General features: G+C 43.2%; 1 protein-coding gene across 5 annotated transcripts in view; it reads right to left on the bottom strand.

The window, feature by feature from the left end:
• The window catches only part of MAPK12 (mitogen-activated protein kinase 12), a 47801-nt gene that overhangs the window by 2144 nt on the left and 19951 nt on the right, over positions 1-25706 (bottom strand). For all 5 annotated transcript variants that reach the window (XM_061640202.1, XM_061640198.1, XM_061640199.1 and 2 more), the window contains 4 exons: positions 24677-24724; positions 5263-5377; positions 2666-2737; positions 1399-1478 (listed from right to left, as the gene is read on the bottom strand). In XM_061640202.1, the coding sequence (XP_061496186.1) occupies positions 1399-1478; positions 2666-2737; positions 5263-5377; positions 24677-24724 (315 nt within the window). The remainder of the gene's footprint in view (positions 1-1398; positions 1479-2665; positions 2738-5262; positions 5378-24676; positions 24725-25706) is intronic.

Here is a 25706-nt window from a genome sequence, read left to right as displayed (position 1 = left end):
GTAAGTCTGAGCCAGCAAGACCAATGGTCAGTGATGATGGGAGTTGTAGTCCAGCAACATTTGGAGGGTCACAGTTTTGCCATCCTGCATCAAAGGTTCTTCCACACAGAATTTTACTCTTAATACAGGGATGGGCAACCCCAATCTACTTTCATGAGGCCCTTTAAACACAGTGAGCTCACTATGCTATGATGCAAACTCTGCCCACTTTTGGTTCTGGCCCCTCCCACTACTGGCATGCAGTCCTTGACAAATGGGGATGTGGCCCTCAACAGGAAAAAAAGGCTTCCTACCCCTGTTTTAATAAAATGGGATGGTTGAAGAAAAATTAGTGTTGCACATGTGACAGTGGATATCAGTTCTATAAACGTGCAGTGAACAGCACGTTTGTGCAGACACAACAAACGAGAGTTACATTACTGGCTGTATACACATGTTTGTATATACAGTACATATTCTATGAATTTAGAGCATAGTGAAAGAAGAAAGTATTACATATGGGTAATTCTTAACATTTTGGAATATTCTGTAGCATGTTGCTTTCTACAATTAATGACAACTGGATTTTGTCTTCTTAAAGTAACATCATTGTGGTCATCATTGCTGTGCAAGCCTCCAAGCCAGCCTTTCCTAACCTTTGGGTCTCCAGATGTTGCTGGACTACAATTCCCATCAGCATGTTCACTGGCCATGCTGGGGGGCTGATGGGAGTTGTAGTCCAACAACATCTTGGGAACCCAAAGGCTGGGAAAGGCTGCTTCTAAGCAATGACTTCTATCTCACTCGTTTTTGTTTTATGTTCATTTTTATGTAGAGTTCATTACTTAATAAAAACAAAACAAAAAGCTAAAAAAAACGTGCAATGAAAACTATGTATTATGAAAAAGCATATATTTAGAAATCCAATTTGTCTTAAGTATAATTACTCTCAGAAGCTATCATGATATATCCTTGTGCTAAACTTATGTTGGTTGTCTCCAAAAGTGAATGCAGTCTCCTCCTGTGGCCAAGTTTTTCTGGCAACTGTGAGTGGGTTTAAGTGTTAAATAGCAATTGGTTGAAAATAGGAACGTACTGCATGTTCAGAAACCTTACATTACATGACATAACCCTCTTGAAAATGTAACACACTTCATGCAACAAGGGGCTATTGTGTGTTAAGAGTATTTCTTCACATTAAAAAAAACTGTGGAAAGCTAACATATAAGGAAGAAGAGTTTGAGCCCAAATTTCCTTGATTTGCTACTTTTTTATGTTCAGGGAGGTTTTTTAAAACATGGCATTCACGTATGCAGTCTCCCATCTGAAGTCTGGATTGGTGCAACCCAAGAAGGCCAATACAAATTTCTGAACTGGTAGTTTGTCTTTTAGAAGTTAGGGAAAACAAGAGCTACTTACATCTTGGCTTTGCAGTTTCTGAACAAAATCTTGAGTTGGTGTGCCTGTTACTTTCATAATTTCTGTGAGCTGGTCCAGATCTGAATGCCAAAGTCAGGAGTTAAACCTTCAGTCAGTATGTTAAAATGAAACTATTCTATAACTTATCCGATTTTCTTCATGTTAAAATGAGAGCATACAACAGGTGTTAACAGAAGTATTCTATACAACCTGGGCTTCTACACACCAAAGACAACCACCATCTACACCTTCTCAAAACCACAACTGGCTAAGGATGACCTCTGAATACCATTTAGAGATAGGAATGGGGAGGATATTTCTATAAAGAAAAAGGTGTTAAATAAATAAAAAAAATCATTGTTCAGCTTTCAACCTGAGAATATCCCAGAATAGTATGTTTTAAAATTTGCACAAGTTTTTATAAGCTACATTAAAGGTCAGATACACTTACATGTCTCTTTCAAAATTAGTTCTAATGGCCTTCTCCAAGCTTTTGAGGGGAGGTAGGCAGGCTTCCTTGGGTTTAGATGTCACTGTCTTTCAGTAATACTTGTTGAGGTTCTACAGAATCCCATATCAGGAAAGGAAGGGACAGATATGAAGCTGAAAATCTTAGCTGACCTCAAAGTACATATGATAAACTAAAAAGCCAGCCCTGTGTGCCAAGGAGTATTACAAATGTGAATTTATATCTGCAATTAATAATGCAAAGAAGCTGTGATGAACTATCAAGTTTTTCTCTTTGCAAATTTTGGCAAAAACACAAACTTAAAAGATGACATTTACAAGTAAGAAGCTCAATGGATGATGATGATGATGATTATCTAAAATTTATTTGACGCCTGGCAGGACAACCTGTCACTCTAGGCGACACACAAAGGAATAAAAATACAAAAACAACATCAAAATAAAAATCAACAAGTACATAATAAAAATACTGTTCACATAAGACCCCAAAAATCAGACCACCCCCTTAGCCACCTAACTGTGGCATGTTCATTCATCTGACTGTACAAAAAGCCATGTCTTCAACTGCCTCACCCAAAAGTGAAGGGGCTAAGCGAGTATCAACTGGTAAGGTGTTTCATAGCGTGGGAGCTACAATGGAGAAGGCTTTAGATCTAGTACCACTTAATCTGGCCGCTCTGATAGATGGAACCACAAAAAGTCTAGGATAATTGTTTAAAGTGGTTTTGAACTCACTTTGACACCCAGATTCTTTCACACTTCTACATCTTAATGCCAAACATTCACCATGAAAGGATACGATCATTGCCTTTGAAGAGTGGCCTTCCTGTTATCATCTCAGCCATTATACAACCCACTGACCAGATGTCAACTGAAATACAGAAAATGGTGACACTTCTAAATTTTGTTTAGATCTGTCCTTTATGCAGAAAAACAAATCCTTTAATAGGCAAGCCACATCACAAAGTCAAACTATTTTGGATTGTAATGGTCAAATGTGTATTGGTTTCTGCAATAGGAGGAGCTCCTTAACACAACCCAATGTGTGCTTTTTGAGGGGGGGTGATGTAGGGCTGGACCACAAAAGTCTTTTCTCTCTTCTACTTTCAGGAGTCAGCATCCATGCAGGAATACGGCTAATTGTGATTCTGAGTTGGGGCCATCGAATTTGTCATTATGTTTTCATTTATTTATTTATTTTACACCCCACCTTTCCTCTATGGAGCTCAAGGTGGGGTGCTTGGTTCTCCCCCCACCCCATTTTATCCTCACGACAACACTGCGAGGTGTGTTAGGTTGAGATAGTGACTGCCTAAGGCCACCCACTGAGCTTCATGGCTGAGCTACTTAAGGAAGGGCAATACCTCAGTAGGATAGTGTCTACTTTGCATGCAGAATGGCCCAGGTTCAGTCTCCAGGTAGGGCTGAGAATGTCCCCTGTCTGAAACTCTGGACAGCCACTGCCAGTCAATGTCGAGACAATTCTGCGTTAGATGGTCCAATGCATAAGACAGTTTCCTGTATTCCTAACTACTGGGTTGAGAGTACTGTAGCTGGTTTATTATGGCATGATCTTTTGGATGTTTCAACATTCAATCATGAAGGCAACCAGGGCAGCAGTTTAGGGAAAGGAAAAACACTATAGGCAAGAATAAAATAAAATTGGTTTGGTCTAGCAGATTGAAGTAGGAGCAGGAATATATGCCAGTAAGGAAAACTGCATCGACGACAGACGGAAGGGTGAGTTGTTCTGCGAAGTTAATAAGGGCACTGAGATGAGCAGGTAGGCTGAAAGCCAGACAGATCCCAAGGTAGCTTGGTTGTCATATGACAATACCTTCGAATCCAAGCGTGGTAGAAAACTTCCTTGATTTCCTGAGGGGAAGGTGGAAGGGCTAAGAGACAGAAGTTTCTCTCCAGACACAGTGGCGTCACTAGGGTTGGGTAACTCCTTGGCGAGCCCCCAAATGTCCTGCTGAGTGTGCGCACACACGTGTGCACACATACAAGGCCAACCACCCATGCCCCTGGGAGGGCGCGCACCAAAGGGGCACCCAGCCGGAGAAGCAGGCCTGGGAATGCCGGCGCGCCTCCCTCGCCCCGCCGACGCTGCTCCTGGTCTCGCCCACCCGCCTGCCTGCCTCCGAGGAGGAGTTGGCTGTTCTGACGCCGACCCAGAGTGCTTCTCGGCTCCTTTGCTGGGCAACAGCGCGGGCACCCTGCCCTGCAACGGGGCGGCTCTGGGTGTCACTGTGACGTCCTTCCCTGGTTCTCCCTGTCAGTTTCCCACCAGCTTGTGGCTACTGCCTTTCACTAGGCACCACCAGGGACACCACCAGTCAGGACCATCCTTTATATGGTTTCTCACTCTGCTCTAGCACAGATCTCACTAGATCCCACTGCTAGGCAGCACCACCAGTCACTTCCTGTAACCAATACTCCCAGAGACCTTGCCTAAGTCTCTCTATAGCTTGTTACTTTGTGACTGTGTGCCTATGCTGTTCCCAACCCCTTTGTATCTTTATATGTAAAGCATACAACTCGGGGTTGCTCTGGATACTTGACTTGTTACAATATCTCCCTTCACCACTGCCACCATTAGATACAGTTTCTGTTCAGCCTTGGTAATTACCTTGCCCTCCCTTCTGGTCTGTATATTCCCCCAGCCAAGGATCAGGCCTTTGGTAAACCAAATAAGTATTTATTTACTAACAACAGGAAATAACAAATTACTTTAGGAATGTTTCACAAGCGTATGGTTTCATATATGGTCACTCTTTATGTTCCTGTTCATATATATACTCTTTAAATATCAGCCAAATACAATCTGAACTTCCCTCAGAACTCTGCCAACCAACCCTCACCAAACGACCTCACTCCAACCAACTCAACTTCTCTCCCCTCATCACTCACAAACCTCCATTTATACCTTCAGCCAGTCAGCCACTCAGCCACTCATCATCCAGCATACTTCAGCTTCTAACCCATGTACTCCCCCTTTCTCTCTCAGTCATTTACCATACATCACCTAATAGACCCGCACTTACCATATCTACAGATGCTTAACCTACAGGAACATCACAGTCACCCCCCTCATGGTGTCACCCGGGTGCAGTCCACACTCCCCGCACCCCGCTAGTGACGCCACTGTCCAGACACCTGAAAGGCCTCCATGGAAGTTTATACCTGACAGCTACCCTTATTTTTGATCAAGACATGCATAGATTAATGAATGCAATTAGCACAGCAGAGACCAGGCGATTATGAACAAAGTAATACCCCTTGGTTGGTATACTAAGAGACAAAACAGAACCATAGGATATCTTTTTGTAATGATGTCACTAGACTGCAATTTGAAGTGATCAAGTTATAATGTTAATCTAGAGCACAAATTACCTGTTTGTGTATAATGCATCCAATTCAGTATAACCTCCGGGGCTCTGTACCACCTGGTGACCACATAACCAGTCATCTCACTGTCTGTATGTCTTGCTAGTCCAAAATCCAGAATCTGTTATAGAGGAACCAAATACTCATTCACTTTACAGATCCAAATTAGTCATAAACACATTGAAAACAGGGATAATAAACAGAACATGTTGCACTGATGTTCAAAAACTGCAACTGAAAATCACAGTAGTAATAAGGTATACATTATATTTCTGATTTCCACTGTTGTCCATTATAATGCTGGTGAGACTGGTGAGAAAACTGAGTTGCTGTGCTATGTTAAGTTTTAAAATTACTTTTCTTCTTTGCTAAGAGTTCCTGCTCAAGGAAAGGTTCAGGGCGTAATTGGTGCGAGGGCTCTGCCCCATCATGTTTCCAAAGCCAAGGATCAATCTTTGGAACATGAGAAATGAAAGAGAAATTAATCACTTATTGACTAAGATGTATGCTTGAGAAATAATAATTGGCTTGAGAAATACAGGACAAAAATTTAAACTGCTATGGGAAAGAGACTTCCCCCTTCCTGCTGCACCTCTATTCCACTGAGTTGGAGAATCCTCCAGAAGAATGTGGAAGATGGTGCAGGGGGAATTAGTAGAAATCAGATGTGTCTGCTGGATCACCCATTGCTTACTTGGCACTAACTAAGAAAACAAGTATTAGTAATGGATCCCAGAAGAAGCGGCAAGATATATTTTGTATCTTTATTCTTAGCTCCTTACTTAGAGTAGACCACACTCTGGTTGATAGGAACCATGTGCATCCATCGATATTTATGAAGTTCTGTGTGCAAGGTTCCCTTCAGCTTTTTATTTATTTTTGTGCTCACAAACACTGTGGAATGGGCACCAGTTGGTGACCTCATCAGACAGTTAAACATGCTTGAGAATCTTAAGTGCAGTTGCACCCACTGTTACAAAAAGTCCCAGGATATAAATATTTTATCATTTATAGAGGTTAGTTTAAAATAAAAACAAGAAAAAAGTCTAAGGCTGTGCACATAATAAGCATTATTATGAGGGTCACATCACTCGAAAATGCTTGGAAGTTGTTTAAAAACACTATATTAGAAGCTCAACTGGAGTGCATACCGCAGATCAGAAAAGGTACCGCCAGGGCCAAGAAGATGCCAGCATGGTTAACGAGCAAAGTCAAGGAAGCTCTTAGAGGCAAAAAGTCTTCCTTCAGAAAATGGAAGTCTTGTCCGAATGAAGAAAATAAAAAAGAACACAAACTCTGGCAAAAGAAATGCAAGAAGACAATAAGGGATGCTAAAAAAGAATTTGAGGAGCACATCGCTAAGAACATAAAAACCAACAACAAAAAATTCTATAAATACATTCAAAGCAGGAGACCATCTAGGGAGGCGATTGGACCCTTGGATGATAAGGGAGTCAAAGGAGTACTAAAGAACGATAAGGAGATTGCAGAGAAGCTAAATGAATTCTTTGCATCTGTCTTCACAGTGGAAGATATAGGGCAGATCCCTGAACCTGAACTAACATTTGCAGGAAGGGATTCTGAGGAACTGAGACAAATAGTGGTAACGAGAGAGGAAGTTCTAGGCTTAATGGACAATATAAAAACTGACAAATCACCGGGCCCGGATGGCATCCACCCAAGAGTTCTCAAAGAACTCAAATGTGAAATTGCTGATCTGCTAACTAAAATATGTAACTTGTCCCTTGGGTCCTCCTCCGTGCCCGAGGACTGGAAAGTGGCAAATGTAACGCCAATCTTCAAAAAGGGATCCAGAGGGGATCCCGGAAATTACAGGCCAGTTAGCTTAACTTCTGTCCCTGGAAAACTGGTAGAAAGTATTATTAAAGCTAGATTAACTAAGCACATAGAAGAACAAGTCTTGCTGAAGCAGAGCCAGCATGGCTTCTGCAAGGGAAAGTCCTGTCTCAGTAACCTATTAGAATTCTTTGAGAGTGTCAACAAGCATATAGATAGAGGTGATCCAGTGGACATAGTGTACTTAGACTTTCAAAAGCGTTTGACAAGGTACCTCACCAAAGACTTCTGAGGAAGCTTAGCAGTCATGGAATAAGAGGAAGGATCCTCTTGTGGATAAGGAATTGGTTAAGAAGCAGAAAGCAGAGAGTAGGAATAAACGGACAGTTCTCCCAATGGAGGACTGTAGAAAGTGGAGTCCCTCAAGGATCGGTATTGGGACCTGTACTTTTCAACTTGTTCATTAATGACCTAGAATTAGGAGTGAGCAGTGAAGTGGCCAAGTTTGCTGATGACACTAAATTGTTCAGGGTTGTTAAAACAAAGAAGGATTGCGAAGAGCTCCAAAAAGACCTCTCCAAACTGAGTGAATGGGCGGGAAAATGGCAAATGCAATTCAATATAAACAAGTGTAAAATTATGCATATTGGAGCAAAAAATCTGAATTTCACATATACGCTCATGGGGTCTGAACTGGCGGTGACCGACCAGGAGAGAGACCTCGGGGTTGTAGTGGACAGCACGATGAAAATGTCGACCCAGTGTGCGGCAGCTGTGAAAAAGGCAAATTCCATGCTAGCGATAATTAGGAATTGAAAATAAAACAGCCGATATCATAATGCCATTGTATAAATCTATGGTGCGGCCGCATTTGGAATACTGTGTACAGTTCTGACTTCCGGGAAGGGTGACTTCGCTTGTGCCTGCTTTTGAGACGGGCTCCCGCCTCAAAAGAAGCTTATTCAGATATAAATCAGTCAGAACATTTTTTTTTTTGACTGATGAAATTTCTCCCGGGCAGGGAGAAACGTGGAGATCAACCTCAAAAGCCTGTTTTTGTTGGGAGGACTGGATTTCATTAATTTATGAGAAAAGGTCCAGCCAGCAATGCCGGATGGACTTCCGAACAAGCTCTATCTGATTAATGCGATACGTTTATCTTTTCTTCAAAGAGAAAACAGACTAACAGGCAAGCACCCTTCTTTCTATTATTTTTTTTACTTGGTTTAAATTGTTGCAGCAAAAAGAGATTTGTCAAATGAATCAGCTTTAAAGAACTTCTGGGTGAGCTATAACTCTTCTCTGTTATTCACGAAATTAACAGCTTATCTCTGTTTCTATTGCAAAAAGCTGTCCTGGAAGTGCATTCTAAAGATATAAACAGAAGAGGGATTTCTATTCCGAGGAACATTATATTGTCTGGGACTATTATCTTTTTGGTCTATTTTATTTTGACGAATCTGCTTCTTCATGACGCCACTAACTGTTTTGATGCTGGGAACTAAATTTGTTTTGTATTCTTGAACATAGAGAGATAAGGCAGGCTGCTCTGTTTATACTGTGATGTCATCAAGCCTGGAATATTAACCCAATTGTTGCTGAAATAAGAAGTGGTTCTTTATTTTTGTTTTGTTTTGTTTTGGTGGTTTTAAAAATGGCAATCAAGAAAGTGGCTGAGAATCTGGAAGTAATTATGTTTCAGAAAATGATGGATGAGATTGAGATAACGAAACAAACCCTGCGACAGGGCAGTAAGGAGCTGAAAATTGAACTGAGCAAAATGACGCAGGAGCTTAAAGAAATAGGGGATCCTGTGAGAGAGGAGAATGAGATCAGAGATGAGAAAAGAAAAAATAAAGGGAAGATACAAGCCCTGGAGATTGGAACAAATGTGGAATTGGAAAAAGATCTGGAGTTTATGGATATTAGAAATAAAATCTACTGTTTGGAATTTAACGTTATCTCTGAAGAAATTAATGAAGATATTAGAGATAAAGTTATCAATGGCTTGGATAATCTTGTGGACTGGAATGACGTGATGGAGCTTGATATAGAGAAAATCTATGGAATTAACTGCAGCCATGTGACAATGGAAAAACTCTCAAGAGATGAGCCAGTGCATTTTGTAAAAAAGAAGAACAGAGATATGACTTTACAACAATATTTCAGCAACTTATTCAGAATTGATGGCAAGAAAATATTTGGGATAGAGGAAATTCCCATCAGACTCTTATTATATGACTATGGCTATGACAGCAAGATTATTATGGAATACTGATAATGGAAGATTGGACACTGAAATTACTGGACTTAACAGGACTATTGAAGATGGAAGATGGAATTAATAGGGATAATGGAATAATGGCTATTGAAATTATTGGACCTAACAGATTTTGATGAGATGGATTAATCGATATGTTTATTTGGACTATGGTTATGACAATAAGATTATTATTATTATTAACGAGATGGATTAATCGACATGTTTATTTGGAGAAAAATTGATAGATATATTTCTTAAAGAATTGAAACCTCTCTTTGACTTTTTGTGGAAAGAATAAAGTAATGTTTATGAGATTTGATGATTAATTAAGATAACTACTGGAGGAAAGTGATTTTATAATATAATTTAAGAGACAGGATTGTTATATATTGTAGACCTATAACTGATTTGATCTGCGACAAATGGGAAGTCAACATTTTATTTTTTGTTTAATCATTTTTGTTTTGTTTTGTTTTTTGTCTTTGAATGTTTTATGATTTTGTTTTGTATGTTTTATGAAAATTTGAATAAAAATTATTGTAAAAAAAAAAAAGGAATACTGTGTACAGTTCTGGTCGCCTCATCTCAAAAAGGATATTATAGAATTGGAAAAGGTTCAGAAGAAGGCAACCAGAATGATCAAGGGGATGGAGTGACTCCCTTACGAGGAAAGGTTGCGGCATTTGGGGCTTTTTAGTTTAGAGAAAAGACGGGTCAGAGGAGACATGATAGAAGTGTATAAAATTATGCATGGCATTGAGAAAGTGAATAGAGACCTTTTTTCTCCCTCTCTCACAATACTAGAACTCGTGGACATTCAAAGAAGCTGAATATTGGAAGATTCAGGACAGACCAAAGGAGGTACTTCTTTACTCAGTGCATAGTTAAACTATGGAATTTGCTCCCACAAGATGCAGTAATGGCTACCAGCTTGGATGGCTTTAAAAGATTAGACAAATTCATGGAGGACAGGGCTATCAATGGCTACTAGCCATGATGGCTGTGCTCTGCCACCCTAGTCAGAGGCAGCATGCTTCTGAAAACCAGTTGCCGGAAGCCTCAGGAGGGGAGAGTGTTCTTGCACTCGGGTCCTGCTTGCGGGCTTCCCCCAGGCACCTGGTTGGCCACTGTGAGAACAGGATGCTGGACTAGATGGGCCACTGGCCTGATCCAGCAGGCTCTTCTTATGTTCTTATGTTCTTATGTTCATTGTTTTGCCTGGTCCTTTGTAAATTGCAGCTGAACCATAGACAGCAGTTACTTGAAAGGATTTACAATGGAGTTACATGAAATCTGTGGAATATGATTTTAAAGATTGGATGCAATCACCAGTCCTTCAACCCTTCTGTTAAAAGGTGGTAATTTGTCCACAGGGCTTACACTTCACTCTAAAATGTTTCAGGATTAATAAGGTCCACTTGCTTTGACAGCAGTACTTTACACTACAATTCTGTCATAGATAATAGGCCTATGGAGCATTGCTGATCTCTTAAAGATGGAAGTGGTATACAGCAAATTCTCCTCTTGGGAACTGAATGGTGTTTGTAAAGCATACACTGTTAAGGACTTAGATTTCCTTACATCCAAAAAAATTGACTTCATAAGCCTTATTTTCCTATCTCTCCATCAGCTATGGTCTATTTTTAGGTAAAATCTGATGTTTCAACTTGGGTGTCAAGGAGGTAAGGTTGAATCATTCAGATTTTTGCTGAAACCTTATTTCAATACTTAAAAGCCACAATTAAGCATAGCATTAAATAGTGCAAAGGATGAAGCATCTGCAAAGCTCTGACTTCATATTATGGGAAACCACCAAATGGCTAAATTTGCATGATACAATTACATCATTTATTTATTTATTTTATTTATATCCGGCCCTTTCTCGCAGTACGAGCCAGGGCGGCAAACAAAAGCACTAAAAACACTAAAACACATCACAAAAACAGACTTTAAAATATATTAAAACACAACAACCATTAAAAACATATTAAAACAAAACATCTTTAAAAACATTTTTAAAAAGGCTTTAAAAACATTAAAAAAGGTTTAAAAATATATTAAAAAGCAATTCCAACACAGATGCAGACTGGGATACAGTCTCTACTTAAAAGTCTTGTTGAAAGAGGAAGGTCTTCAGTAGGCGCTGAAAAGATAGCAGAGATGGTGCCTGTCTAATATTTAAGGGGAGGGAATTCCAAAATTCCACTACACTAAAGGTCCATTTCCTATATTGTGCAGAACGGACCTCCTGATAAGATGGTATCTGGAGGAGGCCCTCACTGGGTATATAAGGAATAAGATGGTCTTTCAGGTATCTGGTCCCAAGCTGTATAGGGCTTTGTACACCAAAACTAGAACTCTGGACTTAGCCTGGTAGCGAGAGATCAATTAAAAGTAACAGATTCACACTCCCCCATCCTTCTCCCAATAAAGGTCATCTGTCAAGGCGACCAAGGCCAATTCAGTCCCATAACCAGGCCTGAACCCAGACTGGAATGGGTCAAGATAATCTGTTTCATCCAAGAGTATTTACAATTGTTGCACCACAACCCTCTATCACCTTCCTTAAGTAGGGGGTATTTGCGACCGGGCAGTAGTTGTCTCAAATCAATGGATTCAGGGTGGGCTTTTCCAGGATCGGTCAAATCACTGCCTCTTTCAGGGCAGCTGGAACCACTCCCTCCTGCAATGATGCATTGACCACACCCTGGATCCACTCAGTCAACCCCCCTTGGCAAGCTTTAATAAGCCAAGAAGGGCAAGGGTCGAGAGGACACGTCGCTGGCCGCACTGTTGCAAGCACCTTGTCCACTTCATCAGGCCGCATCAACTGAAACCATTCCCACGTTCCCAATTATTCCCAAATCATAATTCCATGCAGGAGGAGGATCCCAATGAAAAACAGATGGGGCTAAATTATCATGCTATTTAAAAAGCTGCACATAGTGTGTCATCTTCTACATCCTCATGGGCTACAAAAAGTAATCCAGACACCGATGTCTGGTCTTTGGTGCCTGATACTTAGTGGCAACTAAGGAGGACATTTGGGTCTACTGAAGTATAAGGTGCAACCACTTTTGAAGCAACTTCTATGTCCAAACAAATTCATAAAATTGACTGAATATATCATTAGAGCCTGCCTGTCTGGTTGTCTTAAACATAATACATTTAACTTTGTAAAGATTACTCCCTTTCCCATATGCAAATCCTGTACAGCCATCACCTGGGCCATACATCTCCCGTCGCCGTCTGACTCCTGCATCTAAGTGATACATGTTTGCTCTGTAACGCGCACATATTTCTTCCTTTACCACGAGGTTCCAGCTTCCAGGCTAAGATAGATGGCAGAGAGAAGGAGGAAGAGCGGGCTGAAGCCTTTTCCTCTTTGATTGCAACTCCACAGCAAAAAATCTAAATGCAGCAGGGCAGAGGTGTCCTCTGTTAGGCTCTTGATGGGACAAATGGATTGGTAGCATGTCAAGATGTTTCTAGGTGCGAAGAGGCTCTGTTGTTTGTCCAGCTGAGACGCACCCTCTTTGGCCCATAACATCAACGGCGCAGTACGATGCGCCGTTTTCGGCCTGCGGCATCGACGATGGGGTGCGACGAGCCCTTCTTGGCCACCGGTGCACGGTGTGCCTTTTTTTGGCCCGCGGTGTCGGCGGTGTGGCGCAGCGCACCCTCCTTGCCCCACGGCATCGGCAGCGCAGTACGACGTGCCTTTTCCCGGCGGTGGGGTGCAACGCGCCCTCTTGGCCCGTGACACCGGCGAAGCAGCCCACTTGGCCCATGACATCGGCGAAGCAGCGACATTGACGACGACATTGATGGTGTGGCGCGGCGCGCCCTTCTTGGCCCATGACATCGGCGACGCGGTGCGACATGACTCGCCCTCCTTGGCCCACGGCATTGGCGGCATATCACGACTCACCCTCTTTGATTAACGGTGTCGATAACGCGGCTTTAGCGCGGTTTTTGCCAGCCATTCCCAAGGAGCAGACATTGAGAGGGGAGAGGAGAGGAGGGGTGGAAGACGGAGAGGCGAAGATGCCATGACGGGCTATGCTGGGGGGGCGGTGAGGGGTGGGGGTGGTCGCTGGGGTGGAGGCCCAGGAGTGGTGAGAGGTGAGAGCCTCACCGGCTGTGGGCGAGCCAACCCCACTTGGGGGTAAGAGAGATACGGGTAGGGGCAAGGGCCTGCCTGATTGACGAACAGGGAGGGAGATATGTGTAGACCGGGGGGGGATATTGGGAGAAGGGTGGGGAGCCATGACATTAAAAGGCTAGGCGGCAGATCCTGGAGAGGCGCAAGTGGCAGGCCACGCCAGCATAGGGGAACAAGGGATAGATGTATAATATCCATCCCCTGTTCCGGACCTGTCCACAACCAGAAGATAACTGGGGGATGCAGGACTCCATCCAATCTTCAACAGCTGTTGTGTAATGCCAGGTCTGTGGTACAAAAAACAGCACTCATCCATGACATGATCTTGGATGAGAACGCAGACCTGGTATGTATTACGGAGACCTGGCTGGATGAGGCCTCAGCTCCTATACTTGAGGCCATGTGTCCAGCCGGTTTCCGATACGCACAGCAGCCAAGAATTGGTAGGCGGGGAGTGGGAGTGGCAGTCATCTATCGGAGATCCTTGGTTTTTGCCAGACTCGATCTCCATGAGACCAAGTTTGTTGATTGCATGTACTGGAGGTTGGGCCCAAAGGGCAGTTTAGGGATCCTGCTTGTGTACCGCCCACCCCGCTGCACAGCAGACTCCCTGACCGAGGTGCTCGAGGTGGTCTCGAGCGTGCGGTTGCTTTCCCCCAACCTGTTGGTTGTGGGGGATTTCAACGTACACGCCGAGACTGCCCTCACGGGAGCCCCTCGGGATTTCATTGAAACCATGACTTCTTGGGATCTGCACCTTAGTAATATAGGGCCCACCCATGTAGCCGGTCATGCTATTGTCCTTGTGTTTGTCTCGGGAGGGGAGGGAAGTGTGTGATGTTCCTATATATTAGTGTATATATGGTAAGTGCTGGTTGTTTAGAGTATACATGGTAAGTAGTGAAAGAGGAGGGGGAGTGAATGGGCAATAGAATGCTTGATGATTGGCTGAATGTGAAAAATGGCTGACAGTATAAATGAAAGGATGACAGGTAAATCTGGGTGAATGTGAGGTGGTGAATTGTGGAATCTGGGGGGAGAAGAGAAAGAGTGGATTGCTTGGTGGGGTTTGAGAGAGTTGTTTGCCAGGAGAGAGTGAAGAAGGAGGGAGGTGGAGTTCGGATTAGTATTGAGTAAAACCATATGCTTATGTGCCTTAAGAAGAAATCTTGTTAATCTTGTTAGCTTTGTTATCTGTAATAAATACTTAATTTGGTTTACCAAAGGCCTGATCCTTGGCTGGGGTTTCACAGACCAGAAGGGAGGGTAAGGTAATGACCAAGGCTGAAGGGGAACTGTAACAAATGGTGGCAGCGGTGAAGAGAATAACAATACCAGTATTCAGAGTCTCTGGGAATACTAGTATTGGGACGTTACTGGTGGTTGCCTAGCAGGGGGATCTGTTGAGATCTGTGCTAGAGCGGGGAGAGAAATCATAAGAGAGAGCGGTCCGGACTGGTAGAGTCCCTGGTGGTGCCTAGAGACAGGCAGTAACCACGAGCAGGTAGGAACCTGACAGGGAGAGCCAGGGAAGGACGCCTCGCATGTGGTGGTAGCGGTGGGATACGAACAACAGAGAATCCAGATACGAACCAAAGAGAGTCCCAAAGACACGTGGTGACAAAGGAGACTACATCACAGGTGTTGGCTGTAGCAGTGAGATACGAATACTAGACAATCCCTAATAGTTGTGTGGCAAACAGAAATAACAAAACAAGATTTCTTGTGAGAGTGACTGGCAAAGAGTGTGTGGCAAAGAGTGAGTGAACTCAAACACCATGGCTGAATACATAAAAATGAAAAGAGAGGAGCTGGTGGAGAAGTGCATAACATTCAATTTACCTCATGAGGGTAAAGGGGTAGATGAATTGAGGGTAGCACTTATAGGATTTGCAACTGCCCAGCAAAAACAACCTGTCAGAGAAGAGACCCCAGAAGGATATTTAAGCAATCCCGCTTATATAGAGTACTTGAGAGAGAAGTTGAGGATGGAAGGTGCAGAGAAGGAAAAACAGAGAGAGTTGGAAGCTGAGAGATTGAGGATGGAGGCTGAGGAAAAAGATAAACAGCGGGAGTTGGAAGCTGAGAGATTGAGGATGGAAGGTGCAGAGAAGGAAAAACAGAGGGAGTTGGAAATTGAGAGAATGAGATTGGGGTTTGAGGAGAGGGAGAAGCAACGAGCATTGGATGCTGAATTACAAGTAGAAAAGTTAAAATTTGATAGAAATTTCACTCTGAGGAGACAAGGAAAGAGAGAGATGGAGCAAAAATAAAAATTACTCCAAAGGACTTTGCTGTCTATGAGCCTGGTCAAGATCCTCAAATTTACCTCAGCACCTTTGAAAAAGCAGCTCAGTTGTGGGGGCTACCTGAAGATAAATACATGCAGTATTTATCAAACCTGATTAAAGGGGAATTGGCTGAGGTATACCAATATTTCCCCTCAGACAAGCCCGTCACCTATGCTGAATTCAAAGAAGCAGTGTTTAAAAGATTCAGACTGGGGCCTGATTATTTTAGAAAGCTTTTCAGAAATTGCCAGATACAGACAGGGAGGTCTTTTGTGGAACTGGGAGCAAAGTTGATGGGTATATTTGGAAAGTGGATGAGTAGTGCCAAAGCTCAGTCAGTGGAAGAGGTGAAAAGCCTCATGATACTGGATCAATTATACCATCAGTTACCACCAGAAATAAGGCTCCTGGTCAAAGACCGTTCCCCTACATCTGTGCAGGAGGCTGCAGAGATGGCGGATCACTTCGCCTCCAATAGAACTGGCTGGGTGGGGAAAACATCAAGAGAGTTTAAACCCAGACCATATAGTGCTGGCAGAAGGGATGTGGTACCACAGCGAGTGAGTCCTCCATTAAAATCTGAAGGGCACAGGACACCCCAGAGTGGATCTGTGTACCCTAAAAGTGAGGAGAAATTATGCTACAAATGTGGTAGACCGGGGCACCTACGTTTTCAATGTGAGGTTGCCAACCCCATTAGTAATCCTGCTCAGATAAGGGCAGTGAAAACAGAGCCCGAGGCTTTAGAAACAGCGAAAAAGGTTCAGTTTTGCCAGATAAACTGGACAGAAGTAACAGACCTTGATTCAAGTCTGAGAGAGGAAGTGAGTGTACAAGGGGCAAATTATTGGGCATTGCTTGACACTGGTGCCGCTCAGACGTTACTGAGGCCAGATTTAATAAAATCTGAAGAAATATTACCTCAGGAAACAGTGACTATCCAAGGAGTGAGGGGTCAACCAGAAAGTTTGCCTGTGGCCCTGGTGGAAATGACTTGGAGAGGCCGAGAGGGCCGATATAAAGTAGACATTAATGCCCAGCAACAAGAACCAGTAATACTGGGAAGGGATGTAATGGGCGCCCAAGGAAAGATCTATGTAGTGACCAGACAGCAAATTGGCAGAGAAAAAGAAGCCATATTAAGGGGGGCTGAAACAAACAGGGTGGAATCTGTTAACCAGCCTCAGGTCACCATAGCAACCACTAGCAGACCTGCTGAAGAAGACAAACTGTATCAAGTGGTCTCTGGGGAAGAAGCAGAGCAATTCAGGGAAGAGCTGCATAAAGATATCAGTTTGAAGCAGGTAAAGGAACAAGCCCTGACCCAACAGATTCCTTTCACTGACAAACTGAGGAATCAAGTTGTGTGTGAGAATGGGATTTTATATAGACTGTGGATGCCTGCTGAGAGAAAGGATGAATGTGAACCAGTGAAACAAATGATGGAGGTGGTGAAAAAGAATCTCAGTCAAGCACAGCAGAACCAAAGTTACTGGTATGACAGAACAGCCAGAGAACGTGTGTATGATGTGGGAGATATGGTTATGGCGTTCATACCCAGGAAACATGACAAATTACAGGCTAACTGGGAAGGACCATATACCATCAGAGAAAGGCTTGAAACAGTGACATATGTAATCACCACAGACCAATTAAACAAAAGCAAAGTGGTTCATGTAAATATGTTGAAGCCTTACCATACCAGGGATGCACAGGTGTTGCAAGTTACCTTATTCCCTGAGGGAAGTGGGCCTGAACTTCCAGATTTGGTACAGGAAAGCAAAGACAAAGGAGGGGTAGATGAAGTGGAATGGTCAAAGGAGGTAGAGGAGGAAGTAAAAGAAGAGATTCTGAGAGTTTTGAAAACCTATAGGAATCTCTTTAGCAACAAACCTGGCCGAACCAGTATAGTTATACATTCCATTGATACTGGAGATCATGCCCCAATCAGATCTGTTCCGTACCGTGCGAATGGGAAAGTTTTGAATGAGATCAAAAAGGAGGTGGAAGATATGCTGGAATTAGGAGTGATCAGGGAATCCATCAGTCCCTGGGCCTCAAGTATTGTCCTGGTTCCGAAAAAAGATGGAACGACAAGGTTTTGCATTGATTATTGGCTAATCAATAAAATTACTGTCCCAGATGCGTATCCTATGCCTAGGGTAGACGCTATGTTAGAGTTATTGGGGGCAGCAACCATTATCCCTACACTAGATCTCTGTAAAGGATTTTGGCAAATGGAACTAGATGAGCAATCCAGAGCCAAAACTGCCTTCAGTACACCAGATGGGTTATATGAGTTTGTGACCTTACCCATGGGACTAAGGAACTCACCAAGTTCATTTCAGAGGCTAATCAATACTGTGTTGCGAAGCATGTCAGATTTTGCAGTGGCCTATATCGATGATGTGGCCATTTTTAGCAAGTCAGTGCCTGAGCATGTCCAACACCTGACAACAGTATTGGAGGCCTTAAGAAAAGCAGGCCTCACAATAAAAGCTAAGAAATGCCAGTTTGGACTAAAGGAAGTAATCTATTTAGGACATAAGGTGGGGAGTGGGAAAATCACCCCCTTATGGAGCAAGGTGGAGGCAATACAAGCGTGGCCGATCCCCTTAACCAAAAAACAAGTAAGGGCATTTCTGGGTGTGGCTGGTTTTTATAGGAAGTTTGTGAGAAATTTTGGGGAAATAGCAACCCCCTTGCATGAATTAACAAAGAAGAAGTGTTCTGAGCGTGTGGTATGGACGGATGAATGTCAGAAGGCTTTTGATCTACTGAAGCAAGCCTTGTGCCAAGGACCCATATTAATAGCACCAGACTATGAGCAACCATTCATCGTGGCTACAGATGCATCAGACCTCGCGCTGGGAGTCGTCTTGCTGCAGGAGAGAGAAGGCACCAGACATCCAGTGGCGTATCTGAGTCGCAAGCTGACGCCGAGGGAGAAAAACTATTCGTCGGTCCAGAAGGAGTGCCTAGCGGTCGTGTGGGGACTGAACAAGTTGCGCCCATACGTGTGGGGACAAAGATTCACAGTGACTACGGATCATCGGGCCTTGTTATGGTTGCAGACTATGAAAAACCATAACACTATGCTGCAGAGGTGGTCCTGGGCCCTACAGGACTATCAAGTGGACTTCCAGTTCATAAAAGGTAAGGACAATGTACTGGCCGATGGACTTTCCAGGCAAGTGGCTGGGACTGCAGTGACGTGACCAGACAGAGGAACAAAGAAAGACATTTTCCCCATAGAGACTTTTATTTGTTAACGCGACGTATAAATCCTGGAACAGGAATAATACTCTGCAGTTGTTTAAGGGGGGGGGGAATGTGATGTTCCTATATATTAGTGTATATATGGTAAGTGCTGGTTGTTTAGAGTATACATGGTAAGTAGTGAAAGAGGAGGGGGAGTGAATGGGCAATAGAATGCTTGATGATTGGCTGAATGTGAAAAATGGCTGACAGTATAAATGAAAGGATGACAGGTAAATCTGGGTGAATGTGAGGTGGTGAATTGTGGAATCGGGGGGGAGAAGAGAAAGAGTGGATTGCTTGGTGGGGTTTAGAGAGTTGTTTACCAGGAAGGAGGTGGAGTTCGGATTAGTATTGAGTAAAACCATATGCTTATGTGCCTTAAGAAGAAATCTTGTTAATCTTGTTAGCTTTGTTATCTGTAATAAATACTTAATTTGGTTTACCAAAGGCCTGATCCTTGGCTGGGGTTTCACAGACCAGAAGGGAGGGTAAGGTAATGACCAAGGCTGAAGGGGAACTGTAACAAATGGTGGCAGCGGTGAAGAGAATAACAATACCAGTATTCAGAGTCTCTGGGAATACTAGTATTGGGACGTTACTGGTGGTTGCCTAGCAGGGGGATCTGTTGAGATCTGTGCTAGAGCGGGGAGAGAAATCATAAGAGAGAGCGGTCCGGACTGGTAGAGTCCCTGGTGGTGCCTAGAGACAGGCAGTAACCACGAGCAGGTAGGAACCTGACAGGGAGAGCCAGGGAAGGACGCCTCACAAAGTGTTCTGAAAATGGGGGCTGTTTCTTCTAACCCTGTGTCATGGTCAGATCACTATCTGATGAATATAGATCTCTTGATGCCGCACACCCTCCGCAGGGGACAAGGACCTATTAGGATGGTCCGCCCCAGACGCCTGATGGAACCTCAGGGGTTCCTGAATGCGCTGGGTGATTTGGAGCTGACTGAAGGACGCCCGGTCGAAGCCCTGGTGATGGAGTGGAACAGGGAGATCACTGGGGTTTTGGATAGGGTGGCTCCGAAACATCCTCTCCCCCTGAATAGAACTCAGACAGCACCCTGGTACACACCACAGTTGCATGGTCTGAGACAGGAGGTGAGACGACTTGAGCGCCGGTGGCGGAAGTCTCACACTGAAGACGATCGGACACTGGTTAGAGTGGCAATAACTGCCTACCAAGTGGCAACAAAGGCAACAAAGAGGGAATTCTTTGCTGCCTCTATTGTGTCAGCAGAGTGTTGTCCCAGGAGATTGTTCCAGGTGGTTCGAAGCCTGGTCGGTCCAGTTGCCCAGGAACCTATGGAGCAATCTAAAATCTCCTCTGACATTTTTGCTAAACAGTTTGCTGGTAAAACCGAGCGCCTGAAGGGCATGATTCCGTTCGCCGTGGATACAGGTAGTGGGCCAGGGTCGGCGAGTTGCATTCCGGTCCAGTGGGATCGGTTTCAGCCTCTTCCCTCTGAGGAAGTGGACAAGGTGCTCAGTACTGTGAAGCCGACCACCTGTCTGTTTGATCCTTGCCCTTCGTGGCTCATTATGAGTTGCAAAGAGAGACTGAGCGAAGGGATCAAGGCAGTGGTGAATGCATCCTTGACAGAGGGTGCAATGCCATCAGCCCTCAAGGAGGCGGTGATAAAGCCCATCTTAAAAAAAACCTCCTTGGATCCCCAAGAGCTGAATAACTTCCGCCCAGTTTCAAATCTACCATTCTTGGGCAAGGTGATTGAGCGAGTGGTGGCCAAACAGTTACAGACACACTTGGAGGAAACGGATTATTTAGATCCATTCCAATCGGGTTTCAGGACTGGGCATGGAACTGTAACAGCCTTTGTCGCTCTGGTGGATGATATGAGGAGGGCGTTGGATAGGGGAGAATATACCTTCCTTGTCCTCCTAGATTTCTCAGCGGCTTTCGATACCGTTGACCACGGTATCCTTTTGGATCGCCTAGAGGGACTGGGAATAGGGGGCACTGTTTTACAGTGGTTCCATCCCTATCTCTCAGATAGGCACCAACGGGTAGCTTGAGGTATCAGACCCTTGGCCTCTTAATTGTGGGGTGCCACAGGGCTCTATCCTCTCTCCCATGCTGTTTAACATCTATGTGAAACCGCTGGGGGCCATCATCAGGAGTTTTGGGCTGAAGTGTCACCAATATGCGGATGACACTCAGCTCTATCTCTCCTTTAAGTCCTCACCAGAGTTGGCTGTGGATACCATGTCCAAGTGCCTGGAATCCGTAAGTGGATGGATGGGAGAGAACAGGCTGAAGCTAAATCACGACAAGACCAAGGTGTTGCTTGTGGGAGACAAAGGAAGGTTGGGTATTACGGACCTGATGCTTAATGGGGTGAGATTACCCCTGAAGGACCAGGTCCGCAGCCTCGTGGTCATTCTTGACTCCAGGCTGTCCATGGAGGCTCAGGTCTCAGCGGTGAGTCGGGCAGTTTGGTATCAATTACATCTGATACGGAGGCTGCGACCCTACCTTCCTGTTCATCTGCTCCCACAGGTGATACATGCCCTGGTCTCCTCTCGCTTGGACTACTGTAATGCGCTCTTCGTGGGGTTACCCCTGAAAACGGTCCGGAAGTTACAGCTGGTACAGAATGCGGCGGCGCGCTTGATTAAGCACAGCCGTCGCCGTGATCATATCACGCCAGTGTTAATAGATCTGCACTGGTTACCAGTTGTCTACCGGGCCCAATTCAAGGTGTTGGTGTTGACCTTTAAAACCCTATACGGTTTTGGCCCAGTTTATCTGAAGGAGCACCTCCAGAATCACCAATTATGCCGCCTGACAAGATCAGCCTCTCAAGACCTTCTCTCGGTCCCACCGGTTAGAACAGCTAGGCTGGTACGGACCAGAGAGAGGGCATTTTCGATTGTGCCCCCCACCCTCTGGAATTCCCTTCCTCTGGATCTCCGACATGCTCCCTCCCTGATGGGTTTTCGCCAAGCCTTTAAAACCTGGCTATTCAGGCGGGCCTATGGGATTGGGGAGGATTAATTTTTTATGAGCTTTTAACTGGAACTTGGTTTTAAATTGATTTGATTGTGTTTTGCTTGTATATTATATTGTATACCATGTACTGCTTTTATTATTGTAAGTCGCCTAGAGTGTCCACTAATCTGGACAGATAGGCGACCAACAAGTAAAATTTATTATTTTTATATTAGTGCTATACGAATACGGTGCGAACATTATATGGGCTGGTGCATGGAGAGACCACTTATCAAACTGTGTGGTAGCTATATCAGTACTGCTGAGGATCACAGCTTTGGGGGACATTGCACACAGGAGGTTTCATATTTCAATCAGCCCTAAGAGCTTGCATTTATAATCTGCTACAGCATCCTATGGAACAGCTCTAGCAGGCATCCAGGGCCACAGCCATCAGTGTTGTTTCTCTTGCATTCAGGAAAAAGTACCAAGGCAGAGGGACATTTTCAAAAAGGTTTTTGGAGATGTATGTATGTATGTGTGGGAAATACTGGCACATTTCTGCACTGGTAAAAATTTAAGATGAAGAAGAGGAAGTTTGAAAAGCAAGAAGTATACAGTGAGATGGGTGGTCCCTCTTGCCTCACCAAATTGTGCTACAGTTGTTTGTGGAGCAAGCATCGGCTTGTGCTACATCAAATACAGCAAACGATAAGATCAGGCTGACAGGTTGCAAATCCTATGCTCACCAGGTGATTTCAAGGGGTCAAGTGAAAAGGGGTTGCAAACTAGTAGATTAAAAACATCCATTTGATGTTTTACACTCTACTCTTATTTCCACTACCTCAACCCTAAATACATGTTCTTCAATAACAAAGGCAAATAGGAAACAATCTCTTTCCCTGCATCATCATTAATACTCCAAGTTTCAGCACTGGCCAAAGAATCACTTGCAGTGAAACAACAGCTTTGTATCAGAAAAATGCAGATGTCTACTCAATTTTAATACCCTTGTTCACAGTGAATAGCAGTTTTGCAAGGAACAGGGCATTTATCTGAAAAGGCCTATTCATTATACAAAGAGTATCACGAACATAGCTTCTGCTAGTTGTTTTTTTCTGGCAACAATAAGTGAGAGTTCCAGTTCACATAAGTCTTTCTCTTTTTGAACTGCACAATTTAATTATAAAACACAGGAGTACTCTTCACATCATTTGGGTCGATCATTCTTTTCTCACTTTCCTCTCTTGCACCAACAGTTCATGTCATTTTTTTTACTTAAACTTTTATTATTTTATAAATTAAGGAAGATATAATTATACAGTCAGTGTCATTCTCCTACTAACGGCACAATTCAACAGTGTGTATAGAAGAGTCAACAAGTGCCTTTGACAGTCTTTAGGTTTTGTTTCATTCTTTTTTCTGCAGCAGCAGCAGCAGCAGCTCCCAGCATTCAAATGCAAATATTTTCATACTCAAGCCTCCCTTTTGCCCTAAGGGAATATATAATGGAGCTTAGCAGCTCAAACACAGCACTGTTGTTGCAGCAAACACGAAGGAAATAACCCAGGTGCATGCACAGAACAGGGACTAGCCCTTGTGAGTTGGCAAGTCCCTCCTAGTAGTGCTGATTCCAGTTGTAATGTACACCAAAAATGAAGGGCACATCCCAGCAATTGTAGTTTTCGGAAGATACTAACAATACTCAATTACAGCCTTTCCAGATGGTTAAAAAGAATCTGGATTTCCTCCTTAACATTTTAGTCACGCTGTCCCAATCCAGTAGCACTAGCAGTTTATCTCCTGTTTATTATTTTTTGCAGCTTAATAAATTATCTTTGGCAAAGTTTATTCTTTGCAACCAAATGCTCAGCTCTGCTGTCCTCTTATAAACATAGCATCTTGGATGAAGTCCAGTAATTATCAATGAAACCAGTCATGCACAACCTTCTCAAAAGGTAGCTAAGAGCTTATGGTGGAAGCAACAATAATTACACACAATGGGATGCTGCAGATTACACCTTAGCCAGTAATTTTGAATCATGTTATTTCAGGCTTGATGGCACAATGGGCTAGTTTGGACAATCATATCTATTGGAGGTTGCTGATTCATAGGGTCGCCATAAGTTGAAATCAACTTGAAGGCACATAACAACAACAAATCTCAGCTTAATAAACCAAGATGTGAACGAGCCTCATGGTTATGCACACAGCCCCTTTTTGGCAAAGCCAAAAAGTTTTCAATAAGCTGTAATTTCCCATTTCATCTGAACTGGGAAGTTGTGATTAATAGTCCTTGATGAAGCCAAGATACTAAGTGAACTTCAACCTGTAGCTTAATATACTAGCTGTATTAAACCTGTTAACTGTAATTTCCTAGTATGGATGAAATGGAAAACTATAGCTGGTTGAAAATTTCTTGACTTGCTCATTCACTTCTGCAAAGGGGTTGAATCTGCAGCCACAGGGCTTGTTCATACAGTATATCTCAAGTTATGGTCCAAACACTGTCATTATTCTGTTATTTCAGAAGAGATTTTAAAAAACCCAAAATAAAATAATTATATATCACTGTCTCACCCTACTTTTAGAAGGTTTGCATCACATTTGTTCAGAGATCCTATCAAGTTCCCCTGTACCCATTTTGAGGTCTTTAAACTTCTGCATACCCCAGTGTTTATATTTCTTACCTTCAGTTCACAATCTTCATTTACTGCTAGGTTTCCAGGTTTTAAGTCCTATAAATACATTTAACAAAACAACTCTGAGATAGAATTCTCTACAGGCAGAAGAATGCATTTTTAAATGTCAGCATTTCTTTCAAATGAGGGCAGTGTTTCAGGTTGCTCAATGCAGCCTGAACACTATTGCCCAAATCTCAACATGGTGACTGAGCCATAAATAAGCAGAAGCAGAGTTAAGCTGCAATCCAATACACTCTTACCTAGGAGTAAGTCCCATTGAACCTAATGGAGCTTACTTCTGAGTAGACATGTACTGGATTGCAGCCTTAATAAGCCATAACATTAAAAAAAAACCTGGTACCCAAATCTGAAGCTACATATTTCAGGTAAAATTGCCACTGAATTTCTGAAATGTCCAGAACTTGTAGTGCAAACTGCCACCTGCCCAGAAAACAACCCTACACTGTGTGAATGCCAGGCACATCGAGCCTAGATCCAAGCCTAATGAGCAGGGACACACACACTCACGAGGTAATTAACAACAGGAATATCACTCTTCATGTTATGATTATTTACATTAAATTGGCAATAATTTCTGATCTAGCTACAAAAGGTTGAAATTTAAGTAGTATTTAAGTTGTGACGTCTTAAAAGAACATGCAAAAGAAGCCAAAAATATATCAGAAATTCACTGAACAAGCAATGCAGAAATTTTTATTCATAGAGTTTAAAAAAAATCTTCTAGGTACTATTTATTGAAACCATGCATCAAAACAATGACTCTTTGTATTTATTTTTCTTATCACAGATGAAATGAAAGATGACATGTGAATATGTGTGAATTTCTTTTCCTCTAATGAACAAAACTGTCATAGGGTTGGATATGGAATTAGAGCAGACCCACTGAAATCAATGGAACTCAAGTTAGTCATTGATTTCAATTGCTCTATTCCAAGCATGACTAGTTGGGATGCAAGCCATTAACTGTATTTTGCTAATTGGCAACAATCCTTCACTTTAGTAGTAGCAGCACAGA

Source organism: Rhineura floridana, chromosome 8, assembly GCF_030035675.1.
Source record: "Rhineura floridana isolate rRhiFlo1 chromosome 8, rRhiFlo1.hap2, whole genome shotgun sequence".
Lineage (NCBI taxonomy): Eukaryota > Metazoa > Chordata > Lepidosauria > Squamata > Rhineuridae > Rhineura > Rhineura floridana.
The sequence above is the reverse complement of the archived record's forward strand: the minus strand, read 5'-3'. Positions and strand labels throughout refer to the sequence as shown.